This window comes from Marmota flaviventris, chromosome 2 (genome assembly GCF_047511675.1).
Source record: "Marmota flaviventris isolate mMarFla1 chromosome 2, mMarFla1.hap1, whole genome shotgun sequence".
NCBI classification, from domain to species: Eukaryota; Metazoa; Chordata; class Mammalia; order Rodentia; family Sciuridae; genus Marmota; species Marmota flaviventris.
In genome coordinates this window covers 162,841,859-162,867,721 of record NC_092499.1, presented here as the reverse complement: position 1 = coordinate 162,867,721, position 25,863 = coordinate 162,841,859, and the positions used below count along the sequence as shown (strand labels likewise).

Genomic DNA, 25,863 nt, shown 5'->3' with positions numbered 1-25,863 from the left:
TAGACAATGTGAAATTTAAAGTCCATAATTCACAATTCTGGAGAATTAAAATGATTTAGGTGGCCATGCATAATTTGTGTAAGTAAAATGAATTTCTGAATATTACAACTTATTACAAATATGTAATAATTTTATAAAACATAAATGTAAACCCTGGATATTAAATAGTGCCTTAAATGTGTTCACTTTGTAACTCAACACAATGATATGCAACAAAAACAAGTGTCTTTTTACTGAGCTCTTTTTTAAAAAAATATATTTTATTAGTCAAAGTGGAACATTCTGGGATTTTTAGCTCTTATATGACTCTCTCTTTATCTTCTCCTACTTTTAATAGATGATACCAATGAGGAAGAGGATGTTGAAATGAAAGAAGATTCAGGTATTGAACTTACAATTTTATTATTTGAGATGGGTTTTTCTTTATTTATACCCTATATTTTTTCAAAGAAAGACAAAATCAGCTTAATAAAAATAGACATGCATGCTCAATGTTGTAAAATAAGGAAGTAGTTGCACTAACTCTTAAGGCAAAAACTATGCTTAACATGATGTTATAGTTTATTATAGCGTTGTATAATAAATCACCCCCAAAACTCGGTGCTTAGAACAACCACTTATGCTCATATATTTTGTGCATGAGGAATTCAGACAACATAGCAGAGATAACCCAATCATCCTGTTCCATGAAGTCTGGGGCTCACAAGAGTCTCCAGAGCTGGAGGCTGGAATCATCTGAAAATTCACTCATTTACTTACCTGGCTGGCAACTGTTTCTACCTATCAGCTGAAACTTAAGTTGGAAAATTTTTCTGAAATACTTGTACATGGCCTCTTTATGTGGCCTGGACTTCCTGACAGCATGATGGCCAGTGGCACTTCTCTTGAAAAGGTAAGAGAGCCAGGGAGAAGCTTTACCCTTCCTAAGATCCAGGGTCACAAGTCTCATTGAATCACTTCCGCTAAACTATACTCTCTGGAATAGTCCTCCCAGCTTCAGGATAGAAATATAGGTTTAATCTCTTGATGGTGAGTGGTTCTTCAGAGCAGGTAAAAACCTAAAATGTTGCTGTGGCCATCTTCGGAAAATACAGTTTCTATATATGGCATGTTGTTCTCATTATCTGAAATTAAGATGCACGCCAACTCCTTAAGTGTCTATGAGGGAAATCTAGTAGATAAAAGCATGTGTTCTTGCCTAAGGTAGACACTTAATATGTCCTTACTAATGAATACAATGAATTCATAGATCAATAGCCCTGTATTCAATTCTAGCTACACCACTTATTGACCTTCAGCAAGTGTCTTTTTCTATAAACTTCATTTTATGCTTCTCACCAGATTGCTTCTTTTAAGGGATTAAATGAGGTAACATACCTCAAATGTTCCTCATAGTGCTTGGGCCACAGTAACGATAACATTCTTGCTTTCTTTTTTTCTCTCTGTCTCTCATTTCTAACAGATATTGGAAAGGTATAGCACTTAATTCTATGTTTAAGATTCCCATGCTCTCCATTTCAGCAACTGCACTGCTCTCGCCATGAAATTGGGCCAGGTTTCAAAATTTCAAAAAAATAGATGTCTTGGCGGTTCTAATTTTGTGTTACCCCCTATTTGTTGCCAGAACCCCCTACAAATGACTGACAATCTCAATTTGAGCAGCTCTGTTAATAGGAGGCTCTTCAAATTCTGATGCAATAGATTCCATTTGGTTAAAACGGGCCTCCTGCTTATTCAGTTAAATTTTTCTCTCTTCCCTGACCACTGACTGTCTTCCTGGGGAAATAACATCAGTTCCCTTTCTTCATGAAAGTTCATTGGAACAATGATCATAGTTTCTATCTACTCTTCCCCAGTCCAGACATGTCTGATTTTTGAAAGGTCCTCTTGATCTCCCCAAAAGCAATGGATCAAGAAGGCATGAGAAGTTGTGGGAGGATCTGAAAGTCAGAAGCAGGAATGAAGAGGGTGGTAGCATCTGTTGGTGCCCTACCTATGTCCCCTCAGCATTCATTATTGTTTTATGATATTAGCTTTCTAAAGAATTCTATTGCCTCCTGGCTAAAGACTTTGCTGTGGTCATGAAGGCAAACGCAAGGTACCAAGGAGTTAATTTCTCTGGACTAGCACTCCAATCAGTGCTGAACAAGAACTGGTTAATCACCCACCATTCCTGTAGGCTACATCAGAGGCAAGTTATATTCCATTACCACCCAGTGCAAATAAACCGCGAGCCTCAGATCTGAGCTTCATGTACAATTTTAGATTTTCTCATGGTCACGTTAAAGAAATAAAATGAAATGAAATCAGTTTTAAAAATATTTTGTATAACATCCCAAATAATGTCATTTTGACATAATCAATATAGAAATTAGATTAATTACATATTTTACCTTTTTCAAAAGTAAATCTTTGACATTGCTAATTTTTAGACATTGGTGTGTATCTTACATTCACATTGCAATTCAGACTAGCTACCTTTCAACTCTCATCCATGATATGTGACTAGTGGGCTGTGGTATTGGACGTCATGATTTTATGCCATCATTCAGAGGTCTCTAGGAGATTTGAGCCCCAGATGCCCACAGTGCGATTTACTCATTAACACACTTGGTATCAGCTGTCTTCTTTTTCCTATCTCACCTTTCTGGTGCTTCCTGGAATAATGTCTCAAATTAACTACTCAAACCCTTGCCTCAGTGTTTCCTTCTGAGAGGATCAGATTTATTACAAGGATTCTGCTTGCTTTTTAAAAAACATAAAGCCCAAGACAAATTTTCTACTAAAATTTCAATTTCTAGACCCATGTAGAATGTCTTATTTTTTAAAGAACAATATTTTCTCAAAAAATACTTTGTTGAGAAAAGGTTTTAAATGGCCACCCTGCTGTGGATTAACTTCCACAAATTGAATGTTAATCTCTGCTATTCTCATTTATCTTGCTTCTATAAAGTGTCCTTGAAAGTGTTGTCTGTGGGGGTATAGCCCTTTTGTTCAGCCAATATAAGAACCTTATCTTGCCATGGGTCATTTGCCTAAGTGCCCTAAGTACATATTTTTAGGCAAAGGGAGTTGACTTCTTAATGAGATTTAGATACCTATCCAAACCACTGAGTGATTTTAAGGAAATCATTATTAATGCTAATGCAGAGTATACAGGGTTGGAGTCAGCATTTGAGGTCTAGGGCATTAATTGGATCATCATTTCTGATTTTAGTCCCACCAGATTTCCTGGGACTCTTATCTCCTGCAGCTGAACACAGCTGTTAAAGTCACACTCGAAGGCCCAAGGATGCTAAGCCACTCAGGCAGAGTGGGCTTGGGGAGCTACTCTCCATTTCCTAATATCTGAGTGCTGAAATCACGGGGGATTTGTGTGCTGGATGGTTCCCTGGCGTGCCAGCTGGCCCTGACAGACGTTGGTGTGCAGGCTGGCTTTATTCACACTAGAGCATGTTTGTCCCCAGGAAGCGTCTGAATCAGTGTCTCAAGACCAATAACTGCTGCCTTTCCTCTGCCTTCCATCACCTTTTCTAATACAAATAAAAAAGCTGGAGGGATTTTTAAGAATGCAATTCACACAAGTGAAGGACTACTTGAGTGAATCAACCTGCCAACAAATGCTGTTGAATGCTAGTGAATAGCAAATTAAATACCAAAAAACCAGTGGTGTTCTAGTAAAATGATAGAGTAGAGGAGACCCTGTGTGAAGAGTTTGCAGATTTCTGTGGTGTGAATACACCTACCATGTTTCGTTTGTTTGGGGTTTTTTTGTTTGTTTGTTTTTTTCAAACTATCCAACATGAAGCCAATGAGCGTGAGAGTTCAGAAGAGATGGTGCAATTAATTGGTGTGAGCTGGCTTAGATCAGCCTCAGCACACTGCTGCTCAGCCAGTTTTTAATCAAGCATCCACTTGTGCCAATCACTTGTCATGCATGGACTCATTTCATATGTACAACATTATGAGGTAGGAAATGTTATTATCAAGGCTTAAGAGGGATTAGTTCTTGGTTAGATAACACAGCCAGAATACAAATCCAGATTGGCCTGACCCCAGGGCCCAGGTTTGTAGCTTTCTTTCTCCTATGTCCAGACTCTCAGATATCTGTGTCGGACAAGGTCTTTCTTCATGGTGAAGCGCCTATGAGAAATGGAAAAAAAATAGACTAGCTTAAATTCCCAGAATTCCTTTAATGTCCTTTAATCATCATCTTTAATCTTAGCATGGTAACTATTTCCCCATGTCCTTTTATTTCCATGGCCATGCACTGTTGAAATTGGCCCCAGTCTGAGCCAGCAGGGATAGAAAATCAGCAACCACCAATGGCAACTCAATCACAGCAGTGCCAGGTGCACAGCTGAGTTCCCCAGAGGGCAAAGTCATGCTCATGGCAAAGCTCCAGGTTTCAACAGAGGCAACCTAGAAAACACAGCACATTGTCAAGGAGAAGCCTGGGGATACTTTTGAGGAGAAACAAGAACAACTTACCCTTTAGCTCCCCCGGGGTTTCCTGCTGAGCCATAAGCAGAAACCTGGGCACAGAAGCATGTGTATCAGTGGCTTTCATTTGAATGCTTTAGAACACTTTAATCATGGGTATCATGAAATGATACAATATCCACATCATGGACAACTTCATAATTAATAAGCATCCATATCTACTGACTACCCAAGGAGAACCCTACAACTTTTTTCAAAAACAAGATGTTGCAGGCTGGGGATACAGCTCAGTTGGTAGAGTGCTTGCCTTGCATGCACAAGGCCCAATCCCCAGCACCACCAAAAAAAAAAAAAAAAAAAAAAGACAGATGTTGTAGTTGTTTTTAATTTTTTTTTTTTTTTAGTTGTCGATGGACCTTTATTTTATTTATTTGTATGTGGTGCTGAGAATCAAACCCAGTGCCTCTCACATGCTAGGCAAGCACTCTACCACTGAGCCCCAACTCCAGCCCCAAGATGTTGTAATTTAAGAACACTTAAATATTTTAAAATGTGGGCAGTTGTCTTTCTAAATCTCACTCATTCCCCAAAAATTCTCCCTCAAGTGGAAAACCAAGAATTAGGAATTTAAGACTTCCTGGTTTAGAATTGGATTTCCAGCACTGGAAACTGTCCTGTTGGTCCCAGTTGCAGGTGACACACTTCAGGGGCACAAAAGGATTAGAGTCTTCTCCCAGTGAGATTGCAAAAGTCGCGTTGCCCATTTTATGAATCTCTTTGAGCCAGTATTTGTGCTCAGTGAGCTGTTCCAAGTATCTCATTTCTTTTTTTGCTGAACCCATTCCAAAGGTCAACACACATCTCACACCTGGTGACAGAAGTTTGGGGGGGCTGCTAATGTAGTCATTGGCAAAATTTTTCACCCTGGCCATAGTAATGACCTTAGATGTGATTGACTCGCAACCACAGAAAAAGTGAGCCTAGTGCCCAAAACCTTTGTAGTCTATAACACTGAAGACTTTTAATAACACATCTATCAAATGTGGGTTTTTAAAGTTGTTCTGTTCCTTTTTTAATAAATGGGAAAAGAAAAACAAATTGCCACAGCTCTATAGTATAATTTTGGAATCCTGGCACAAAGGCAATAGCTGCCAAGAGAGTGAAAGTTAGACATGGGCCCCATTATATACTGACTTTAAAGAAAGGCCTGAGTGAGGCAAATATAAAATAGAACTTAAAATAAATTTCTTATGGTACTGCTAGGCACCAAGGATATAAGAGGAATTGGAAAGACAAGTGCCCTTGTCTCATGGAACTCACATTCTTGGTGACTAGGGCAGGGAGCAAAACATAAAGAAAAAAACAAAAGAACAAGATAATTTCAGATATAACTGATGTGTTTGGAAGAGAACTCCCTTGTGAGAGCCCCCTTAGATTAGGTGGTCAGGGAAGGCCTCTCTAGGGAGCTGAATTTGATCTGAGATTCAAAGAGTAAATACAGGGCAGACATATACATATATGTGTCCCAGGGGTGGATGGGGGAAGCAACAGCAGATGCAAAGACCCTGAGGCAGGAACTAGCTCTGCAGTGACTGAGGAACACAAAGAACAAGTGAGAAATAAGGCTAAGAAGGTAGATGAAGCCCAAATGAAGTACAGGACTAGGCCATAGAGTTAGATTAGGATCTTATTCCAAGTAACGGTATTTTTAAACAGGCAAGCGATATGACCTGCGTTGTTTTCCAAGATCACACTGGCTGATGTGTGGAAAACAGATCAGAGGAGGTAAAGAGTAGAAGCAGAAAGATTAGAAGGCTATAAATTAGAATTTAGAAGATTACTGTAACCCAAGCAAAAGCTGCTGCTGTTTTGAGCGACTGTGATTACAACTGATGAGCAGAGCAGATAAATCTGGGATATATTTCAGACCAGAGCTGATAGGACTTGGGATTGCTTGGAATGGAAAAATAAAGCAAGAGAAATACTGAGGATGGCATCTCAGGTTTGGGGTTTAGTTCCTGAGTGGGTAGCTCATAACACCCATCCCTGAGCTGTGCAGTACTGTGTAGAGGAGAGGTTTCTAGACCCCAAGTGTTTGGCTCTGGCTCACGTTAAGTTTGAAATGCCTGAAGGGAGTTGAATGAAGGGAAATCCTCAGGGCTGAGAGGAGTGAGCACACTCTGATCCCAGCCATGAAGGGACAATAGGGAGTGGGTAGCCAGAGAACCCAAGAGACAGAGAGGGCCCTGTGGAGAAGACCGATTGATAGGGACTTCAACCTTAGACTAAGGAACACAACCATCCCGAGAAGACTACCAGGATTCTAGGAAGCAAACACCCTGGCTTCCCCTGAGCTGGATGTAGCAGGAAGCCAAAGAACCAGGAAGCTCCCAGCTGAAGACATAAGCCCAGAGCTCAGCAGAACCCTCAGGGCTGGACGTGTAAAGCAATGCTTAGCAGAGCACACAGCATCCGAAGAGATGAATTTGGAGACACGTTCCTAAAAGTATCTTCAGAATTTAATTTATTAGCCTCCTTGGACAGATTTAGCAAAACACGGAGGGAAATGGGAAGCACAGTAGTTTAACTGGGGACATGTGGAAGTTGTTTAGAATCTGGATTACTAAAGAAGTCTGTTACAAAGAAGCAATAGAGTTTCAGGCCCCACCTCACCCCTCAAACACGAGATGGCATTGCACTTCATCTAGCCCTACTTTGAGGACTCCGATGAAATGGTCAATGACCACTGTCAATCCATGAAGTTTTATTCTCTTGGAGAAAAGCAATATATATGATTTAAGGTTCCCTTATAGAAAAAAATAAATAAATTGAACAAAGCACTTGTCTGTAGTTTAACATGTGTGTGAGTCATTAATGGTGTCTACAAAAAGAAAAAAAATGTTTTAGCTAAAAACCTTAAAGTTTAAGTCTACGTAGGTTGGAGAATCACGAGTCCTTGCCAAAATTTAGCTCAGCTGTGATGACAGATGAATCTGCAATTAAGATTCAGTGTGTGTGGGTTTACTAAAAAGAAAACATCTTTAAACTTCAACACAATTTTGAACCCTACTGGTAAATATTTAAATAAGAATGTATGAAATCTTTGTACTTCCAGAGGGGGTAGAGCCAAAAGGTCTCTCTCCACCCCACAAGAAGAGCAAAGCAAAGAAGCCAGAAGGTTCAAAAGACTCTAGTGAAGGTAAGTCCTGTTCTTCCTTCCTTTAGAAAATTATACCATGAAAATAAACTTCTATTTAATTTCAAATTTTGTGTAGTTCAGATATTCTTAAGGGTTCAAAAAATTACAGAGCAATTCTATTGTTCTTTCCTTATATATTTACTATCTTTGTATGTAAGGATGGAAAAATCAGATTTGGATGTTTTTGTTAAGATAAAAACCAAATTTTATGTTTTGGGGGGTTTGTTTGTTTTTATTTTGTTTTATACTGAAGATTTTAACCCAGGGGCACTTTACCGCTGAACTACAATCCCCAGCCCTTTTTGGTTTTTATTTTGAGACAGGATCTCACTGAGTTGCTTAGAGCCTTGCTAAGTTGCTGAGGCTGGCCTTCAACTTGCAATCCTCCTGCCTCAGCCTTCCAAGCCACTGAGATTATAGGCATATGCCACCATACCCGGCATAAAAACCAAATTTTAAAACTTAATTTTCTCAGTATTATGAAGTGCTCACAAGTTACATGTTCTGAAACTCTGTAAAGGTGAAGGTCAAGATTGGCACAGGAAGACCTGTGCTGTAAGCAGTTGGCTTATTGGCATAATTTGTTTATCTCATGAATAATACTCAGTCTTTCCAGAATCAAACCTCAGCTGTGAATGCTGAAAATGTTTTGTCTTTAATGTTCTCTTTTATTTTGTAGAAGCCAATGTATCTTTATATTTTTGCACTTGAATGGGCAGGTCCAATTTTGCTCAGTTTTGTAAAGAAATGATGCTCCCCTTTACAGCACTGGTACAACATCCAAGTCATTCAAATGTTCTTTTAAAAAATGTGAACAGGGTATTTTTTTTTCAAGTGAAGATCAAACCTAAGCATATTCATAAACTTCTAAAAAGGAACATACCTATGTCTTCTACTTTCTTGCCTGGAGCCCCATTTCTTTGGTGAAATGAAGAGTATAGTACTGCTGATAGAGTCAATTCTGCCCTTGAGGGAAGTGCAAATATTTATTGGGGATTATACCTGTGAAGAATAAAGGCAGAGGAATAAGGGAGGGAGCAGGAGAAGGAAAAGGAGAGAAAGCAGGAAGACAGATGAATTAGGAGTATCCTCAGTCAGCAGTGCCATCTGAGAAAGTCTGGGGAAGCCCAGCACAAGGACTGATCCTTAGTGGAGTCTCATATTAAGCAGGAATGACTGGGCTCTAATATCCCACTGTCCCTTGCTCAGTCACTGGTTGTAAGCTGCACAGGGGGAAAATGGCCTTGGCATGAACCCAGTACTGCAATGGATTCCTAAAGTGTGGCTGCCAGATGATGTTAGCTTACTTCTCTCCCAGCAGCAGGTTGTTGCTTGAACAGAGATTTTGAGCAGCACACACCATCACTATACAGCATCCTGGATAGTGTTGTGGGTCCAGGTGATCCGTGATGACACTGCTCTCACCCTCCTCTGGGTCAGAACCAACTGAGAAGGCAAAGCTTTAAGAAAAGTGAAAATCAAGATATTAGCTTTATTCCTAATGCAGTTAAACTGGAGTCTCTGATCACCCTGCCCCATATAGGCTTCCTTGCCAGAGAGGTCTTACCTTTTATTATTTTCATGAGCAAGTGTGTGTAGGTGTCCTCAGCTGACTGGACAGAGTCTGCCCTGGTGAGCTCATTATATAAAGAACAAATCAGGACATCCCTTCCCTGCAGGCAGGTGGGACTGAGAGAGACAAGATGGGGCTGTTCCTTCTGAGCTCACTAGAAGTGAGGAGAGGTGAAGAAGGACATAAAGATATAGCACTGGATGTTCTCTCCCTTTCATGCAAAAATAGCAAGGGATGAACATTCCCTACTAATGGTAGAGAATGGAAATAATATGCATAAAATGCCCAGCATAGAGGTCTGGCATTCTGTTACTGGTTAATATTCTTAGTACTCTCATAATCAGGTCAATGAAATGGGCTTAAATGTTTAAAAACATTTAGTTTAAAAAAAAAAAAAACACTTAGTACCATGGAGAAGGCCAGAAACTCTGCCTGGCCCCAGATGATAAGCTTTGTTAGTAACTGATGGGGAGAAGAGCCAGGGTGTCAGTGTCACTGTAATTAGGTCATTTAGTGGACAGTCTCTGAAGATCATGCTTAGGAACTGAGTTAGGAGCAAAACAATTGCTTTTTCTTTAGAGAAGAACTCACTGAATGTTTCTCATCCAGTGCATGATCTATCTATGTGGAAGATTGTTTTCCAGAGCTTGAGTGTGTTGTTGTTACTGAGTCCCAAAAAGTGTGTAACAAAAGGTAGCAGTTGCGATGCCTTTAATTAAGAAGGGATTCGTCCAAGTTGCTCCTTGCAAAAATGTGTGAAAGCTTCTTTCACTTCATAAATAAATGGCTTTGTTGAGGAACATTATCTGCTAATCCTAATATGACTCAGTGATACAGCTTCCCTTCCGCCAAATATGTGATCTTGGAATCCTCTCTGAGTCATTAAGTCTAAGATGAACATGTGATAACTGTGGATCTGTTTCCAGGGACACTCTGACTGTCACATCGTGGTGAAATGTAAACGTTAGTCATTCTCCAAAAACACGGGAATTGTGCTTTTGTTCCTAAAACAGCTTCAAAGCCAAATTAAAAAAAAAAAAAAAGTAGAAATCACTGGGGAAGGAAGGAGGAAAAGCATGATGTGACAGGCAGTGGCAGATGATTCCATGATTCGGTGCTTTTTATCTATCAGTGTTTCTATTTTGACAAAATAACCTATGTGCCTGAATTCACACATTATACTGTTGCATATCTTTCATTTCCTGTCATAATACAGAGCCACAATCATTCTTTCCCACTTAGTATGCAAATGGAATAGTGTATCCCTGGGTGGAGAGGCACATTTTAATGTGGATCATGACCCTTCTTTCTAGATCTTCCTCCCATTTTATAGTTTTTGGTCATTTCTAGCATGGAGCTTCTGCTTTTCTCTCTCCCTCTCCCCCTCCCCCTCCCCTCCCCCTCCCCTCTCCCCCCTCCCCTCTCCCCTCTCCCCTCTCCCCTCTCCCCTCTCCCTCCCTCCTTCTCTTTAGATCCCTCCATTTAACACACCACCACTTTTTCCCATCTTCCTTCTCTCTTCCCTTGGAATCCACTCCCCTGCTTCCACCCTCACAGAGACTACTAATTGCCTCAGTTTACCTTGAAACACACATTCTCAGAAAGGATCATAGAAATAAACTCACCTAGATTCCCTAGCATGTATAATCATGATAGCTACATTTAGACCCAGAAGTAGAATTTGGAGACCATATGGCCAAATTTTCTCATTCTACAGAATTTTGTAAAAGTACAAGCTGCAAATGGCTCTTTAACTTACCCAAGTACATTCAGTATTAATGTAGCAATCTCTCTCTCTCTCTCTCTCTCTTTTAAAGAAATGACACAGCCTTTGCAATCTTCTTCCCTTTCTCCTTTCTGGAAATTAGAACAAATTTTTTGAAGGATAAAATGTTGCCAACATTATAGCTGTAATTGAAGGATTATTGCTTCAGAAAATATTTTTTTACACTATTGAACATCAAAACTACAAATATAACAATTCTAAATCTATTTTTTATACTGTGGACTTTTATATAGAGTTTTCTTTTTATTATTTTGACTGAAATCTTGTGGACCACAGTGCACTTTGATTTAACATGCCACTATACAATATTAATAATGAAATTATTAGTAATTTTATACCACAGATTGCTTGTTTGGCATCTGATATAAGTGTTAATTCTGAGAACCCAACAAGTCATAAACAGAATTATTTGAAAAAAAAATCTGATTAATGATAGTTGTATTACTTCCAATTCTCAACAATTTAAACCAATTTCTTTCTTCTTAAAAAATTAAAAGAATGTCAAATATTACTTAGCCATATAAAAGAATGACTTGATGACTTTTGCTGGTAAATGGATAGATCTGGAGACTATCAGGCTAAGTGAAATAAGTCAATCCCCCAAGACAAAAGGTCAAATGTTCTCTCTGATATGCAGATGCTAACACACAATAGTGAGGGGCAGGTAGAAGTTCAGTGGACAAACCAGGCATGGTGGCCCACACCTATAATCCCAGCAGCTCAGGAGGCTGAGACAGGAGGATGGTGAGTTTAAAGCCAGCACTAAGCAACTCAGTGCGATCCTGTCTCTAAATAAAATACAAAATAGGGCTCGGATGTGGCTCAGTGGTTGAGTGCCCCTGTGTTCAATCCCTGATACCAAAGGGGGAAAAAAAAAAAAGTTCAGTGGATTAGACAAAGGAGAATGAAGAAAGGTGTGGGGGATGGGAATAGGAAAGACAGTGGAATGAATCTGACATAACTTTCCTCTGTTCATATTTGAAAACACCACAGTGAAACTCCACCTCATGTACAACCAAAAAATGAGATCCTAATTAGAATAAATTATACTCCATGTATGTATAATATGTCAAAATACACTCTACTTTCATGTATATCCAAAAATAACAAATAAAAGATAAATGAATGTCATTATAGAAAACTTGGCACCTTTAATAAAATATGATTTTCATATGGCTCCATGATTCAGAATTAAATCTAGGAGTTCCTTTAATAAAAGTCTCTCAGGCTTTATTTGCTTGAAAATGTTGTTATTTTTCATTTTTAATTTTCATTCTAAAGGATCATGTCTAGGTAAAAATTCAAAGTGGAAGATAATTTTCTTGCAACATTTGGAAGATATTTTCCCATACCCTTACAAATTCTGTAGTTGCTGAGAAGTTCTCTCTCAGTTCCATGGTGGCTTCATTTTAGTTGTCTTTTCCTTCTGGCTGTTTTGACAATTTTATCTATCTTTTGTATTCCATGGTTTCACTATGATGAGGTGGTATGAATTTATTTTTATTTATATTCTTAGTATTGTCTGTACTTCCTGGATCTGGAAATGAGCGTCTTTTCGTTAGTTTTGTTAGTTCACTAAATATTGCTTCTCTACGGCTTTCTATTCTCTCTCTTTAGCTCACATTGCATTCTGTGTCTCTTCTCATTTTTATTTCTCATGATTTCGTTTTAAATTTCTCATTTTATTTGCTAATTTTCTGTTCCACTCTATTTAATCCAATGTTTAACTCTTCACTGAATTTTTAACTTCCATTATTATCATCTTCCTTCGTTTATAAATTTTATTTGGTTCCTTTTCAAATATACCTGGCCATTCTTTTACTTAATTAACATATGAGTATCTTTTAAAATAATCTATATTTTTAAAAATAATATAGTAAAGTCAAACTTATAGTTGTTCCTTTTGTATATTGTCTGTTCAACTGTCATTTTACTTAGACTTTTTATCTGTGAAGACATTTTGAAGTTGGTTTCAGAGCTCATTTATTTACATTGATTTTTCTGAAATGCCTAAAGATACTACCAATTTAGAGATACTTTCAATACATATTTGGCTTAGAGTTTTTGTTTTGTTTTGTAATGGTTCTTAAACCCATTTTAGTATATATGTAAAACTGGGAAATCTTAATAGAGATGTTTTTCTTCCTTTTATCCTTCTGTAACAAATTCTAAAGTTGACATAGGAAAATTCCCTCTGTATTCATAACCCCAGGTCTGGCCCCTCTAGATCTCATATATGTATGGCTCACTCCAACTCTATCTAGTGGTTCTCAAAAATTTCCTTGAATCTGTATTATCAGCATCACTGGGAATTTGTTAGAAATATCTAGGATTCATCCCAAACTGGATCAGAAACCTCAGGTGCAGTCCAGTAATCTATATTAGTAACAGCTCTCCATGTGATTCAGATGCATGCTCAAGTTTGATAACCTCTGTTCTTAAATGTAGACATCTGGGATTGGCAGATGCCTAAAAGTGAACACTATCTTCTATCATTGTTTACAATTGTTATTTCAGACTCCTTCAGAATTTTGGTTTCTAGAGATTTCCCTTACATAAGCACCAGCTCAGCCATGTATTCAAGATTCAGTTATATAAATATATAAAGAGAGATATAGATAGCACATGTCTACAAATAAATATACACACATACTATATACATATATATATATATATATATATATATATATATATATATATATATACAAAAAAAAACCCATATGTATGTAACACATAGTCTGGATATGTGTATATATAGATATACACACACACTTATATATTTTAAAGCAAAAACATATTTCAATTAAAAACTAGTCAGACTTTATGCTGCTAAGTTTAGTGGCATGTTTAGAATAACAATTTTCTCCATACATACATCTCCACTGTTTTCAGTGGCTTTTGGTAATGAATGTTGCATTTCCATCATACTTTTACAGAAAGCACTAGCATTTTGACTCTTGCTCTACAATTACCTTTGCATAGCATATTCAAGAAGCATGCATGGGATGTTCAGTCTTCAGGAAACCACACCTTGCAATGCTAAATCAAGAAGCCTGATACTATGCTTTAAAATATTGATGATCCCTTTTGTCAGATGAAATTATATGTGGAATATTTTGGAAACTAGAAATCACTAAGCTAGTGTAAAGCTTCTAATGTTAGTATTAGAATTATTATTAATTTTTTTATTAAAGTAAATTTTTCTGAATACATGAACCATTTGTGGAATGTCCCTCGTATTTCCTGAGAAGCAGGTTTTTTTCTCTACCCTATTATTTTCTCTGCATATTGAAGTATCATGTGACAGGCTGTTTTGTGAGTGACTGGACAGAAGGGACATTCTATCTTTCAGAATGCCATGCAGCAGTTCATGCATTATATTCATAAGCATGATCTTTAATTTAATTTTTTTGACAAGTGCAGTGAAGGGTAAAATCAGGCAGTCATAATTCTGACTTTGCCATCACTCAGACGAGCTTAGTGATTGACCAGCTTTTAAAGAAAAAAAAAAAGCAGGAATGAGGAAAAGCAGCTCTCTCATAAAGAAAAGCTTTGTTTTATCCTCTAGATCTCAAAATACCAAGCAAAATGTAAATTTCTGTGGCGAGAATCAGAATTCAATAAACGCCTATGCCACCATCTTGCTTTAATTATGCTCTTTTTATTCTGCTTGATGCAGAGCCATTCTGAGCTAGCCTCTGTCACAAATTAGTAGAAGGACCCAACAACCTATTTCATTTACTCATTAAACACTGCAGAATCAGCTCTAGGACTTCAAATGGAACTTAGAGAACATGTGACTTTTGTGGCATTTTCCATAGCAAGAAGAGTTAAACCTACCTGGGCAAAGTAAGCACGGGTCTGGTTTGAACAGGAACCATTCCAGTTTGTACCTGTTGTCATTGTCACTTATTAGCAATGCTCCATTTCCCTCTTGGAGGTGTCCTAGTTTAGAAGATAACATTCATGTATCCCTCTGTCCATAAAAAGTTCAGCAAGAGTGAGTGTTGGCAGAGAGAAGCCTTGATGGTCCACATTCTGCTTCCTACTTGGGCAGTTTTTTTCTAGCCCAGGACTCATTTTCTCATACACTAAATAGTAGGGAAAAAAAACCCTACTGTGTGGGACAGTAGGGAGATTTTTTTTGAAGATGCTATAAAGAAACCACCTGGCACATTAGCAGATGAGAAGAGCCAGCAGATCAAAGTATATTGACTCTGAAACATGAAAACTTTCTTTTCACCAAAATCTCATTCATTTTGTGTATCAGTGATTAAAATTCCTGTTAATATGAATGAAATATTTTGGAAGTAGAGATAAGATTCGAAGTACATTGACTCCGTGTAATATTTTAGTAGGTTTTTCTCTTTTTTTTTTTTTCCTTTTGGTTTACTCAGAACACTCTGCCCACCTCCCTTCCCAGAGTTTCCCCCACCAACTGCATTAATTCCTGCCCCAAGTGGACTTTCTCCCAGTCTAGCCTCTCCTTCCTGAAATCTGTTCTCCTTATCTTTGAGTTCAGCTTCAGAAGAAACTACTCTATCCCCAACATTTACACAACTACACACCTCAATCTTTCCTCAACCTGTACTAACTACCTCTAAAACTTTCTGTAGGGCTCCAGCTTAGGCAGGGGAATGAGCAAGGAAGGTATTATTGGCTATCAAGTCAGATTTTGCCACTAAGACATTCATTGTCTGGCTCTCATGGTCCCTTCAGATCTACTTCTGTAAGATACTAGGGGCAAGGATCTCACCTGTATTCTGAGAATGGGTTTTAAAGACTATAAGCTTAGTCCCTACAGTCTTATTCCCCTGCCTGAGCATTTCCCAAAATGTGACTGATGGAACCATAAAAGGGGTACCCTAAAGCCCTTCCAGTGTATCTTCAAAATCAAAATGATTTTTGTGTGGAGCTGTGCTCCCAAATCTCCATTCACCTGGAACATGGTGTGAAGGGGACCCACTGGTGTTGTGCAAGTGATGGCACTGCAGAGGTACCCCACAGCGTCCTTCCTCTACCCACATCACAAAGCTCGTCACCACCCAGTTTCTCCAGGCAGTCTTCCAGATAGTTTTGTTAAATACTATTGTAATTCCCTTTATCTGCAATTTTACTTTCCTAGGTTTCAATTAGTGGCTAACCATGGTTGAAAATATTCAATGGAAAATTTCATAAATAAGTAATTTATAAGTTTTAAGTAACTTTTATCACAGCATAGCATTATAATTACTCTTATTACTAGTATTATTGTTAATCTCTTACTCTGCCTAACTTATGTATTATGCCTTACCATAGGTACAAACCTATGTTATGAAATATATGGAATTTTCCAAAATGAGAAGGGCTGGACCTATCTGGTAGAGGAAAAATGGAAAAGTATATAATATATATATATATATATATATATATATATATATATATATATATATATATATATATTGGATTTCTCTGATATCCAAAGTTTCAGACATTCATTGGGGGTCTTGGATCAGATGTCCCATGAATAAAAGAGGACTATTCTATTTTACAATAGATACATTGTTGTAAGCACTGAAGAAACACAAACATGCAGACACACACACACACACACACACACACATACACACACACACAAATGCCCATATGCTTTCTTGGGGTTTATATGTTACAGTATGTATATGAGGGTGTTAACTGATTCATAAAAATATGCAAGTCAAATGTTGCATTATTTTTCTGTTGCTGCCTGATAATATATCACAAAACTTAGAAGCTTAAAACAATAATAAACATTTATTATCTCAGAATTTCCATTCATCGAGAATTTGAGGATAGCTATCTTGATGGTTTTAGGTCAGACAATTCCATGCTAATGTATGACATTCTAGGTCATAAAAGACAGTGTGGCCACTGCTGTGTTCTCTCTTCAATCATAAGCTTTGGGGTGAGGATGTCTGAGGACCCTTTAGTAGCCCTATAGAGAGATCCACATGGCAAGCAACTAAGGCCTCCTATTAACAACCAACATCAGTTTGCAAGTCATTTCAGTGAGTCAGCCTGGAATCAGATCTTCCAGTCCTAGACAAACCTTCAAATGACCATAGACCTGTCCGTCATCTTTACTGCAACTTCATGAGTGACCCCAAGCCAAGTGCCATGGGAGGAAAATTAAGCAAGAGATAAACACAACGTATGTATTTAGTAGGCTTTTCATCACTTTGACCAAAATACCCAACAAAATTTAGAGGAGGAAAAGTTTATTTGGCTCTTGGTTTCAGAGGTTTAGCTCACTGTTCCGGGCCCAAGGTAAGGCAGAACATCAGATGGAAGGGTGGGTTGGAAGAATGCTGCTCCACTTTTGGCAGGTAGGGAGCAGATAGAAGAAAGGTGGGAAGGGGCTATGGGAAAAATGAACCCTTCCAGGACATGACCTACCTTCTCTAGCCATGCCACACCTGCCAATAGCTACCACCCAGCCCATTCCAACTAGAATGGACTGATTAGGTTACAACTGCTAACAATCCAAACATTTCACCTCAGAACATTCCTGCATTAACACAGGAGCTTTGTGGGGACACCTGGTATCCAATCCATAGAACCAAGTGTGTATGTGTTTGTGGGACTAAAAGGAGAGGGAGAATTAAGAGACAGGCCAGGGTTTCAAATATGTCAGAACTCACTGATTATTGAGTTGGTATATGAGAAGAGACCCAAAGAACATAAAAAGTAAGCAAGCAAGAAGCTCTCTGGAGAAAAAAAATATTGCAGTAGAGGAAATTAAAGTCTAAATAAGGGACATAAGAAGCAAAATTTTAGTGCAACAGCAGCAGTCTGAGCAAGGGAGAAAATGACTGGAGAGGGTCACTGCACTCAGGTCCCACAGAAGAGTGGGTCCCACATGTGAATGTGCATCAGAGTCACCTGAAGATGCATTAATTCCATTCCCAAAGTCTCTGACTCAGTAGGTTTGAGAGGTCCAAGAATTTGCATTTCTAATGAACCTCCTGGTAATAATGATGTTGTGGGCTGGGATGTCTATTTTGAGAATCAGCATTTGGGGTATTATGGGCTGCTGTAAGAACTTTGGCTTTTTCAACCTCATTGAAATGGGAATAGAATACTTGAATCAAAGGGATATGCTCTAACTTAACATTTCAAAAGGAAATTTCTGGTTGTTGTGTTGAGAGTAGACTAAGGAAAGAAATGGGAAGGCAGTTTATTAGAGCCAGAGATAGTGGGGGTTTGACCCCTGGTTGCAGTAAAAGAGTGAGAATTGGTCTAATTCTGAACATATTTTAAAGGGAAAGTCAAATTCACTGACATATTGGATGCAGCAAGGAGTCAAGTATTAGCCTTTTCATCTTCTCCACAATTGATGAATCTAGAATAGAAATTATATCCTGTTTATGCTTAATTTAACCTATGTAGGAAAAACAATCCTTCAGCATTCTTATCCTCCATCATTACTCTTCATGTACTTCTTGCTCACCCCACCCTAGGGCAGATCATGTAAGCCCACCCTGAGCCTAAATTTCCAAAGAAGCAAAAGTAAAATTTTTAGACATGCAGAAAATTCTCATAAAATAACAACAAAAAGAGTGAAAGTACAAAAATATTAACAAAGAAAATAACTAAGTACAAAGACGATTATTTTGGATGACTTAGATACTATGGATTCCCAGATGGCCTGCTCTCCATGAAAGGTGTTTATTACTGTTTTAGTCAGCACCTTTCCATTTAAGGGATGGTCATAAAATTGCTTTCATTTATGATTTTCAAGCTCAGAAAGAAAGAAAGGAGGAAAGAAGAGAGGCAAGCTTAAAAAGAGTCCTGAACTAGGAATCAGGACACCTGAATTATATTTTTATCTCTTAAATGTATATTTCAATCCTTCACATAATGTCTGAGGTCCCTTTTGCATATCACATTCTATAGTTGTATATAACCCTATCAATGAGAATTAGTTCTTTATGAGATCTTTTCTTCATGCTCAGTAAATATTTACCTCTTTAATTTTAAAACTCTGAATCATGCTTTTAATGGCCAAGTGAACCTTTGAATATCTAGGGTATCCCTCTCCATTCATATATTTGAAAACTTTCTTTTAAAACTCTTCCAAAATTATCTAGAGGTCTTATGAAAGATGATAGTGAGTTAGCTACTAAAAAAAACAAAGGAAAAGGTAATTTTATCAGGGATATTCAGTGATTCTCTTCATAATAATTTATATAGTATTTTCCTTTAAATCTTACAAATAAATTCAGACTACATGTGTTTAACCTTTGTCTATTTTGATTTCTAAAACTAAGGATAAAAATAAATCATTCATATGCATTCACTTTTGTTTTATTGAAAACTCATTCCTTGGGTTTATAGAGTTTAAATATTAGAGTGATCTCCCACCCAATGCTGGCACCATACCAGTAGGACGTTTGAGGGTTTATAATATTGGGTACTAATTTTTCTACAGAGAAAGGGTTTGTTTTGCTTTGTCTTTAAGGAGAAGAATTGCTTTTTGAACAGTATTGGATTTCCACATTAGGATTTTGCTGTTATATTTCAAAATTTCAATTTTCTAGTGTAACCAAGTTGTGCTTTCCTACTATACCAGAGAGAGCCTTAAAACTGTCCACCTACACAGGAATTACCTGGATGCACGCCACACTCTCTAATGCCTAGCAGAAGTGTGCCCATTCTCTCCTAACTCTTGTCATCTGGAGCCATCAGAGACAGTCTTAGGAAATGATTTCACCTCCAGGGATCACCCAACTAGAGGAATGATACACAGAAAACCAGGGTACTGTATTCTCCCTGGGCAATGATGTTAGCAGATCTACTTGAATCATTTCTCAATTCTCTATCCTGAGAATTCCCTGCTGGCCTTTAACAGTGGTTACTGCTGGCAGGAGGAAAGTAGACACATGGTTTAGGAGGAAGGAGCAGAGGGATGGAAAGCTGGTTCTAAAATGTGTAGTGAAAGTGGGGCGGTTCTGCTGAATGCTTGGTAAGCAGCTGCAAACTGCTGCTCTTAGGGGACCTTCTCATTCCTTCAGTCTAAAGCAGCCCCCATGATGAATGTTGAAAATGCAGCTTCCTGATCTCTACCAAACCAGAAAGCTGCATATTAACTACCTGCAATGCATATTTGAAGCACCATTTCTGTTGCCATTTGTTTTATTTTAAACAATCTCAAACTTATAGCAAATTTGCATGGCTTGTAAAAAAAAAAACAAACAACTTTTTTTTTCCTGAACTGTTTGAGAATAGGTTATCAATCTGAAGTCCCTCACTCTCAAATATTTCACTGAGCATTTTCTACAAATATAAGCATTCCTCCTACACATAAGCACAATAAAAGAGATCAAAATCAGTACGTGAACACAGATGCACTACTAACATCTAATTTTCATATACCATTTAAGTTTTGCCAATTTTTCCAATGATGTCATATTTAACAGAAAGATCCTGAATTAACTAAGTGTTCCATTTTATTGTCATGTCTCTTTTCTCTCCCCCAGTCCAGAACGGTTCACCTGCCTTAATCGGACTTTAGCATTTTTGAAGATTATAGGTCTGTTATATTGTAGAAAGTTTCCAGTTTGGGTTTGTCTGAGTTTTTCCATGACTGGATTGAAGAACTATCACAGAACCAATGGTGTATTCTTTTCACATCATGCTATGAAGTTTGCCTGATGTTGGTGTCTCATCAGTAGAGTGTTCATTTTGATGATTTGATTAAGGTGGTATCTGAAAGGCTCCTCAACTTTTCCCTCTATTTTTAATTAATTGATATCTTATAGGAAGATATGTTACAACCATTTAACGCATTTCATTACTCATTGAACTTACCATTTATTTATCTGTATCATTATGAGTTCATGATTTCCTGTTCTATCCAATGAATTATAATTATGCCCTAGACCTGGCATAATGATTTGAGAGATATTATCTAAAATAGACTGGTCAGCTGATCTTCATAGTTAAATGAGGAAAAACAGCTCACAAGACCATGCCTTCTCCATCACTTCTTCCAACTGCCTAAATGCTCTTCTGTAAACCTTTCATTACAGCAGTGACCATGACAGCGAGTTACCCAACCCTGGTTAGACCTTTCAGAGTGCAGCCCAGTGTGGTACCATGTGAGGATGAGAGAGTGAGCTCCAAAATGTGTTTGTTGTTTAGAGTTTTAGAAACTCTTTATTCGGTCCCTCACCAAATTTCACTTGTATAATACTAAATCAACAAATCAGCAAAGGGTTATTACACATCTGTCCACATGACCTTGAATTGGTATCTGTTTTTTTTCCTTTTGTAAATATGTAAATGCACATGAGGCAGAGGTCATGTCTACACTGGCAAGGTTCATTGTGTCAAAGTCCTATCCTCCCTGCTTGTTCCCCTGGGTAGATTCTCCCCTGGATTAGCCTTCTTAATCGCCATCTGTTCCATAGAGACAGATCTAAGGGTAGAGGTCAGGAAAGTTTTTAATAAGGCTTGTGCATGTAATCCCTCTCTTTGACCTTCCTGATGATTCTCCAGCTTTCTTTATGCCTTGAGACTCTCCTCTAGGGACTACATTAACTGAAACCCCTCAAATTCAAGCTTTGGATTGATTAACATTTCTCCCTAATTGTCTCCCCCAACTAAAAAAAAAAATTAATATCCTAAATAGACTGCAAATGTTCATATGCTTTGGTGTTTTGTAGGGCACAGACCATTGTATAAACTAAGTTTTGTAGGATATTTATTGCCCTGTCAAGAACAAATGTTTGTCCCCTCCCTACATTGAGAAGGCATAGGCTAGCCTGGTAGGAACTGATCACTGGAGATTGGGAGGAAGGAGGGCACTTATTCTCCTCCACCCTTGAGCCAGACATCAAGGACACAATAAGACAGCAAGGACACAACACTTGCAGATGAACCTCTCCACCTCTAGCTGTCACTAAGTTTTGGTTAATCACTTCTCAGCGTAAAATGTGGCAATGGCTTCCCTCATTGCTGGCCCTATGGATCTTCACTGTCCTATTTTCAGTTTCCTTAATTCCATTGACATCTTTTTAAATATCCCTTCATTAATCTCTTCATACTTATTTAAATATACCCTGCTTCCTGCTGGGACCTGGGTTAGTCTTTTTCGGTTGAAATGTCTATCACCATTGCCATCTGTGACCTAGTATCTTAACTTTTACATTGCTATAATCCAAAGACCTGACAAGAGCAACTTAGAGGAAGAACAGCTTATTTTGGTTTACCGTTTCAGAGGCTTCCATAGTCAGCTGACTCCCATAGCTCTGGGCTCAAGATGAGGCAGTACATCATGGCAGAAGGGCTCAGCAGAGAAAGCAGCTCAGGATATATAAACCAGGAAGCAGAGAGAGAGAGAGCCCTCCACTCACCAGCAACAAACTATAAACTCCAAAGGCACACCCCCAGTGACTTACTTCATCCAGCCATCCCCTGTCTGCCTATAGTTACCACCCAGTCAATCAATACCAATGGATTAATGCACTGATTAGGTTATCCCTACTAAAATCTAATCTTTTCACTACTGAAAATTTGTGCAATGTCTCACCCATGAGCTTTTGGGGATCACCTCATATCTAAACCTAAACACTCAGCCTCCAAGTCTGACAGTTCCACTTCAACCACATTCTATATTTACTCACTTTTCTTTCCCTTTCTGCAGCTCTTTTACTTCTCATTCAGCAGCAATGTTTATCTTTTAAAATGCACCTTTGTGGTGGTGGTTTGGTTTTTTGAATCCTTCTTATTTTCCCCTCTTTGTTGTATTTTCATTGTCATTGCATGAATATGTGTTTGGATATAAAGCCATAGTATCTTAATTAAGCACATGCATGTTTGAAGTTTCTCTTTCTTAGCTTTAAAAACACCCAAGTCACCCTGGCAGTTCTTAAATACTTCCTCAACACAAGTTGGCAAAAGCAGATGTCTGTCACAGGTACAGTTCTGTGGATGCATAACAAATCACCCTCAAACATGTTTGCTTAAAATAAGGACATTTATTTTGCTCACACATCTACAAAGCTAGGCGAGGTTCAGCAAGTATAGCTTGTCTCTGCTGTATTCGGCATCTGCTGGGGTGGCTCAGATAGGAGAAGATAGAGTCATTAGGAGGTTCCCTCATTTACTTGCCTGAACCCTGGGCTGAGAAGATTCAAACAACTGAAGGCTGGGAAGAAATAGAGCCTCTTGAACATCTCATTAGCTTGATGTAGTCCCTCTGTGTGATCTACCAGGCTCAGGGCTGTCTGACTTGTTATACATTGACTCAGATCTCTCAAGTACTTATTTCAAGAAAAAAAGCTTGTTGGAATCCACATCATCTTTCACTGACTTAGCCTCATAAGTCTTTTGTGTCATTTTGACCACATTCTATTGGTTGAGGTAGATAAATCCTCCCAGGTTTAAGGGAAGAAAACAGAGATCCTACCTCTTGATGGAAAGTCACGTTGTAAAAACGCAAGAAGTAGGAAAATATGTAGATAACATATGTACTCATGCAGCAGTTTGGGAAAACACAATATGCTCTAGTATCTATCCAACATATATACATATATAAATAACAATTTTTTAAACCCCGTGGAATGAAGTTCAGATGATACTACTGGAGACTACTAATGGAAAGCAAGTGAAGATAGGAAGCTGTAAGTATGGAAGTCAATATTTGTTTTGCATAATCATGGAGTTCAGCATTCAAGAGTGAGGAGATCCAGACTGGGTACAGCTGGGGAGATTAAAACTCTGAATTCCTAGCCATGTGTGATGGCACACACCTATAATCCCAGCTGCTTGGGAGGCTGAGAAAAGAGGATTGTGAGTTCAAAGCCAGCCTCAGCAACCTAGAGAGGTTCTAAAGCAACTCATGGAGACCCTGTCTCTAAAATTAAAAAGGGCTGAGGATGTGGCTCAGTGGTTAAGCACCACTGGATTCAATCCCTGGTACCAAAAAAAAACAAAAACCCAAAAACCAGAACTCTGGATTTCTGTCTATGCTAATTGACCTTAGTAAGTCTCTGGTATCTGTCAATTAAAGGATTTGATCTTTATGATCTGGATGCCTCTTCCAAAACCCTGATTCTGTAAAAGGTTGAAGTTCAGTTATACCATTATAGACTCACCATTTGTATTTCTTGCTTAAAGTCACTCTTCTGAAAAATCTGCTGACTCTAAATTCCATTGCTTTTGCTGAGAGGACAGTCACACTCTGCTGTCTATGCAGCTCTACTAAATCAAGTGTGAGCTTTAAGTCTTCAATGGCACCAAGCGTTATTTCAAGAATTATTCTTCCTTTGTGTATGAAAATTTGCGTTTTGAATATGTGCCATCAGAGAAGTAATAGGAAATTGGAGATTGTATTGCAGCCAAATCAGAGGAATACATACACACATACACACACACATGTGCATGCACACACACACACCTAGCATTGCTCTTTTTCTCTAAGAGACAGTTTTGATGGTAGATGAGAGCATAAGAGCACTAAATTTAAAGGATAGGAGATATAAAAGAAATGGAAAATCAAGTAAAGGCAATTCCAGGATTGTCCTTGAGGCCCTCTTTGGAAAATATCTTCATATGCAATGATACTCTTGATAGGTACATTCTGATAATGGTTATAACAGAGCTTGCTGTGGCTGAAGCCCTGAAATGATCAGTGTATGGGATTGCACATATCAGTCCATGCAGTATTTTTAAATCAGTAATTTTTTTTATACACTCACAGGTTATTACTAATGTGTAAACAAGTATGAGAACAATAAGCTACCTACCACACAGTTTGTGTAGGCCAAGACTCTCAGACCCAAGGATAGAAAAGCCATTTCAAATTGGTTTAAATAAACCTGGATCTGGAAAGTCTATGATCAGAGAATTGGATCAGAGAATTAAATAATCTACATCAGTACTGAGTCTTTCTCCCCATCTCTGTGCTCTGCACCCCTGTTTGTTGGCTCTATTTCATATACTCTTCCTTTCTGGGGCAAAAGTAGTCACAGAATATCACCTCATCAACCCCAGTAAAATTGAGGACCTTCTTTCCCAACAGTTTCAATGACAGATCTAGGATTGAGTTTAGTTGTTTTGAGTTTTGTTGTCTCTAATTGGGTATACTTGTGACAACTGTCTATCCCTGAGCTGTGGCCAGAGGCATACAATGCTCTTCCTGGGCCTGGGTCACATGGGATCTCTGGGACCATGGAGGGGGTGTATGTGTGTGTGTGTGTGTGTGTGTGTGTGTGTGTGCAGGGAACAAATAGAAGGTACACCCCAGCTATATTTCAGTTTAATGGATTAAAGCAGGGACTCTCCAGAGGAAAACAACTGAAATATCAAATTAAAAAATGGTATAGTCCATTTTTAGTAAGTATTATTTGATTATTGAATGCTTGTCTTATGTTGTTTCATAAGACATAAATTAAGAATGAAGAGGACATAAGGTTATACCTAATTATATAATTTGTTATCCACTCCCCCATTCTACTCTTCCTTCATTGTTAGGAAAGAGTGAAGTGAATTTTCAGAGACATTGACGCTACTTAAAAATTCCACCTCAGAGATTAGAGGTATGGAGAGAAGCTATGGAAAAGGCATACCCAACCAGAACAAATGCAAAAGAAGCATTAACAAGTGAAAGTGAGCTGGCCCAGGGCTGGGGAGCCTGCGGAGGCTGCTTCTTGGACCCTGCTCCTATCAGAGCATACACCAAGCACTAAGCGGCCGAATTCCGGCTCCCGGAACTGAGCCCGCGGGGACTGCTTCTTGGAGCCTACTCTTATTGGAGCTTACACCGAGCACGGAGCGGCCGAGTTCCGGCTCCCAGAACTGCCCTGGCCCAGGGCTAGGAGCCCACGGAAACTGCTTCTC

The 25,863-nt window shown here is 38.4% G+C and overlaps 1 protein-coding gene across 5 annotated transcripts in view; it reads left to right on the top strand.

The window, feature by feature from the left end:
* The window catches only part of Macrod2 (mono-ADP ribosylhydrolase 2), a 1,986,218-nt gene that overhangs the window by 1,789,408 nt on the left and 170,947 nt on the right, over positions 1-25,863 (top strand). For all 5 annotated transcript variants that reach the window (XM_071608715.1, XM_071608716.1, XM_071608713.1 and 2 more), the window contains 2 exons: positions 338-382; positions 7,559-7,642. In XM_071608715.1, coding sequence (XP_071464816.1) covers positions 338-382; positions 7,559-7,642 — 129 coding nt within the window. The remainder of the gene's footprint in view (positions 1-337; positions 383-7,558; positions 7,643-25,863) is intronic.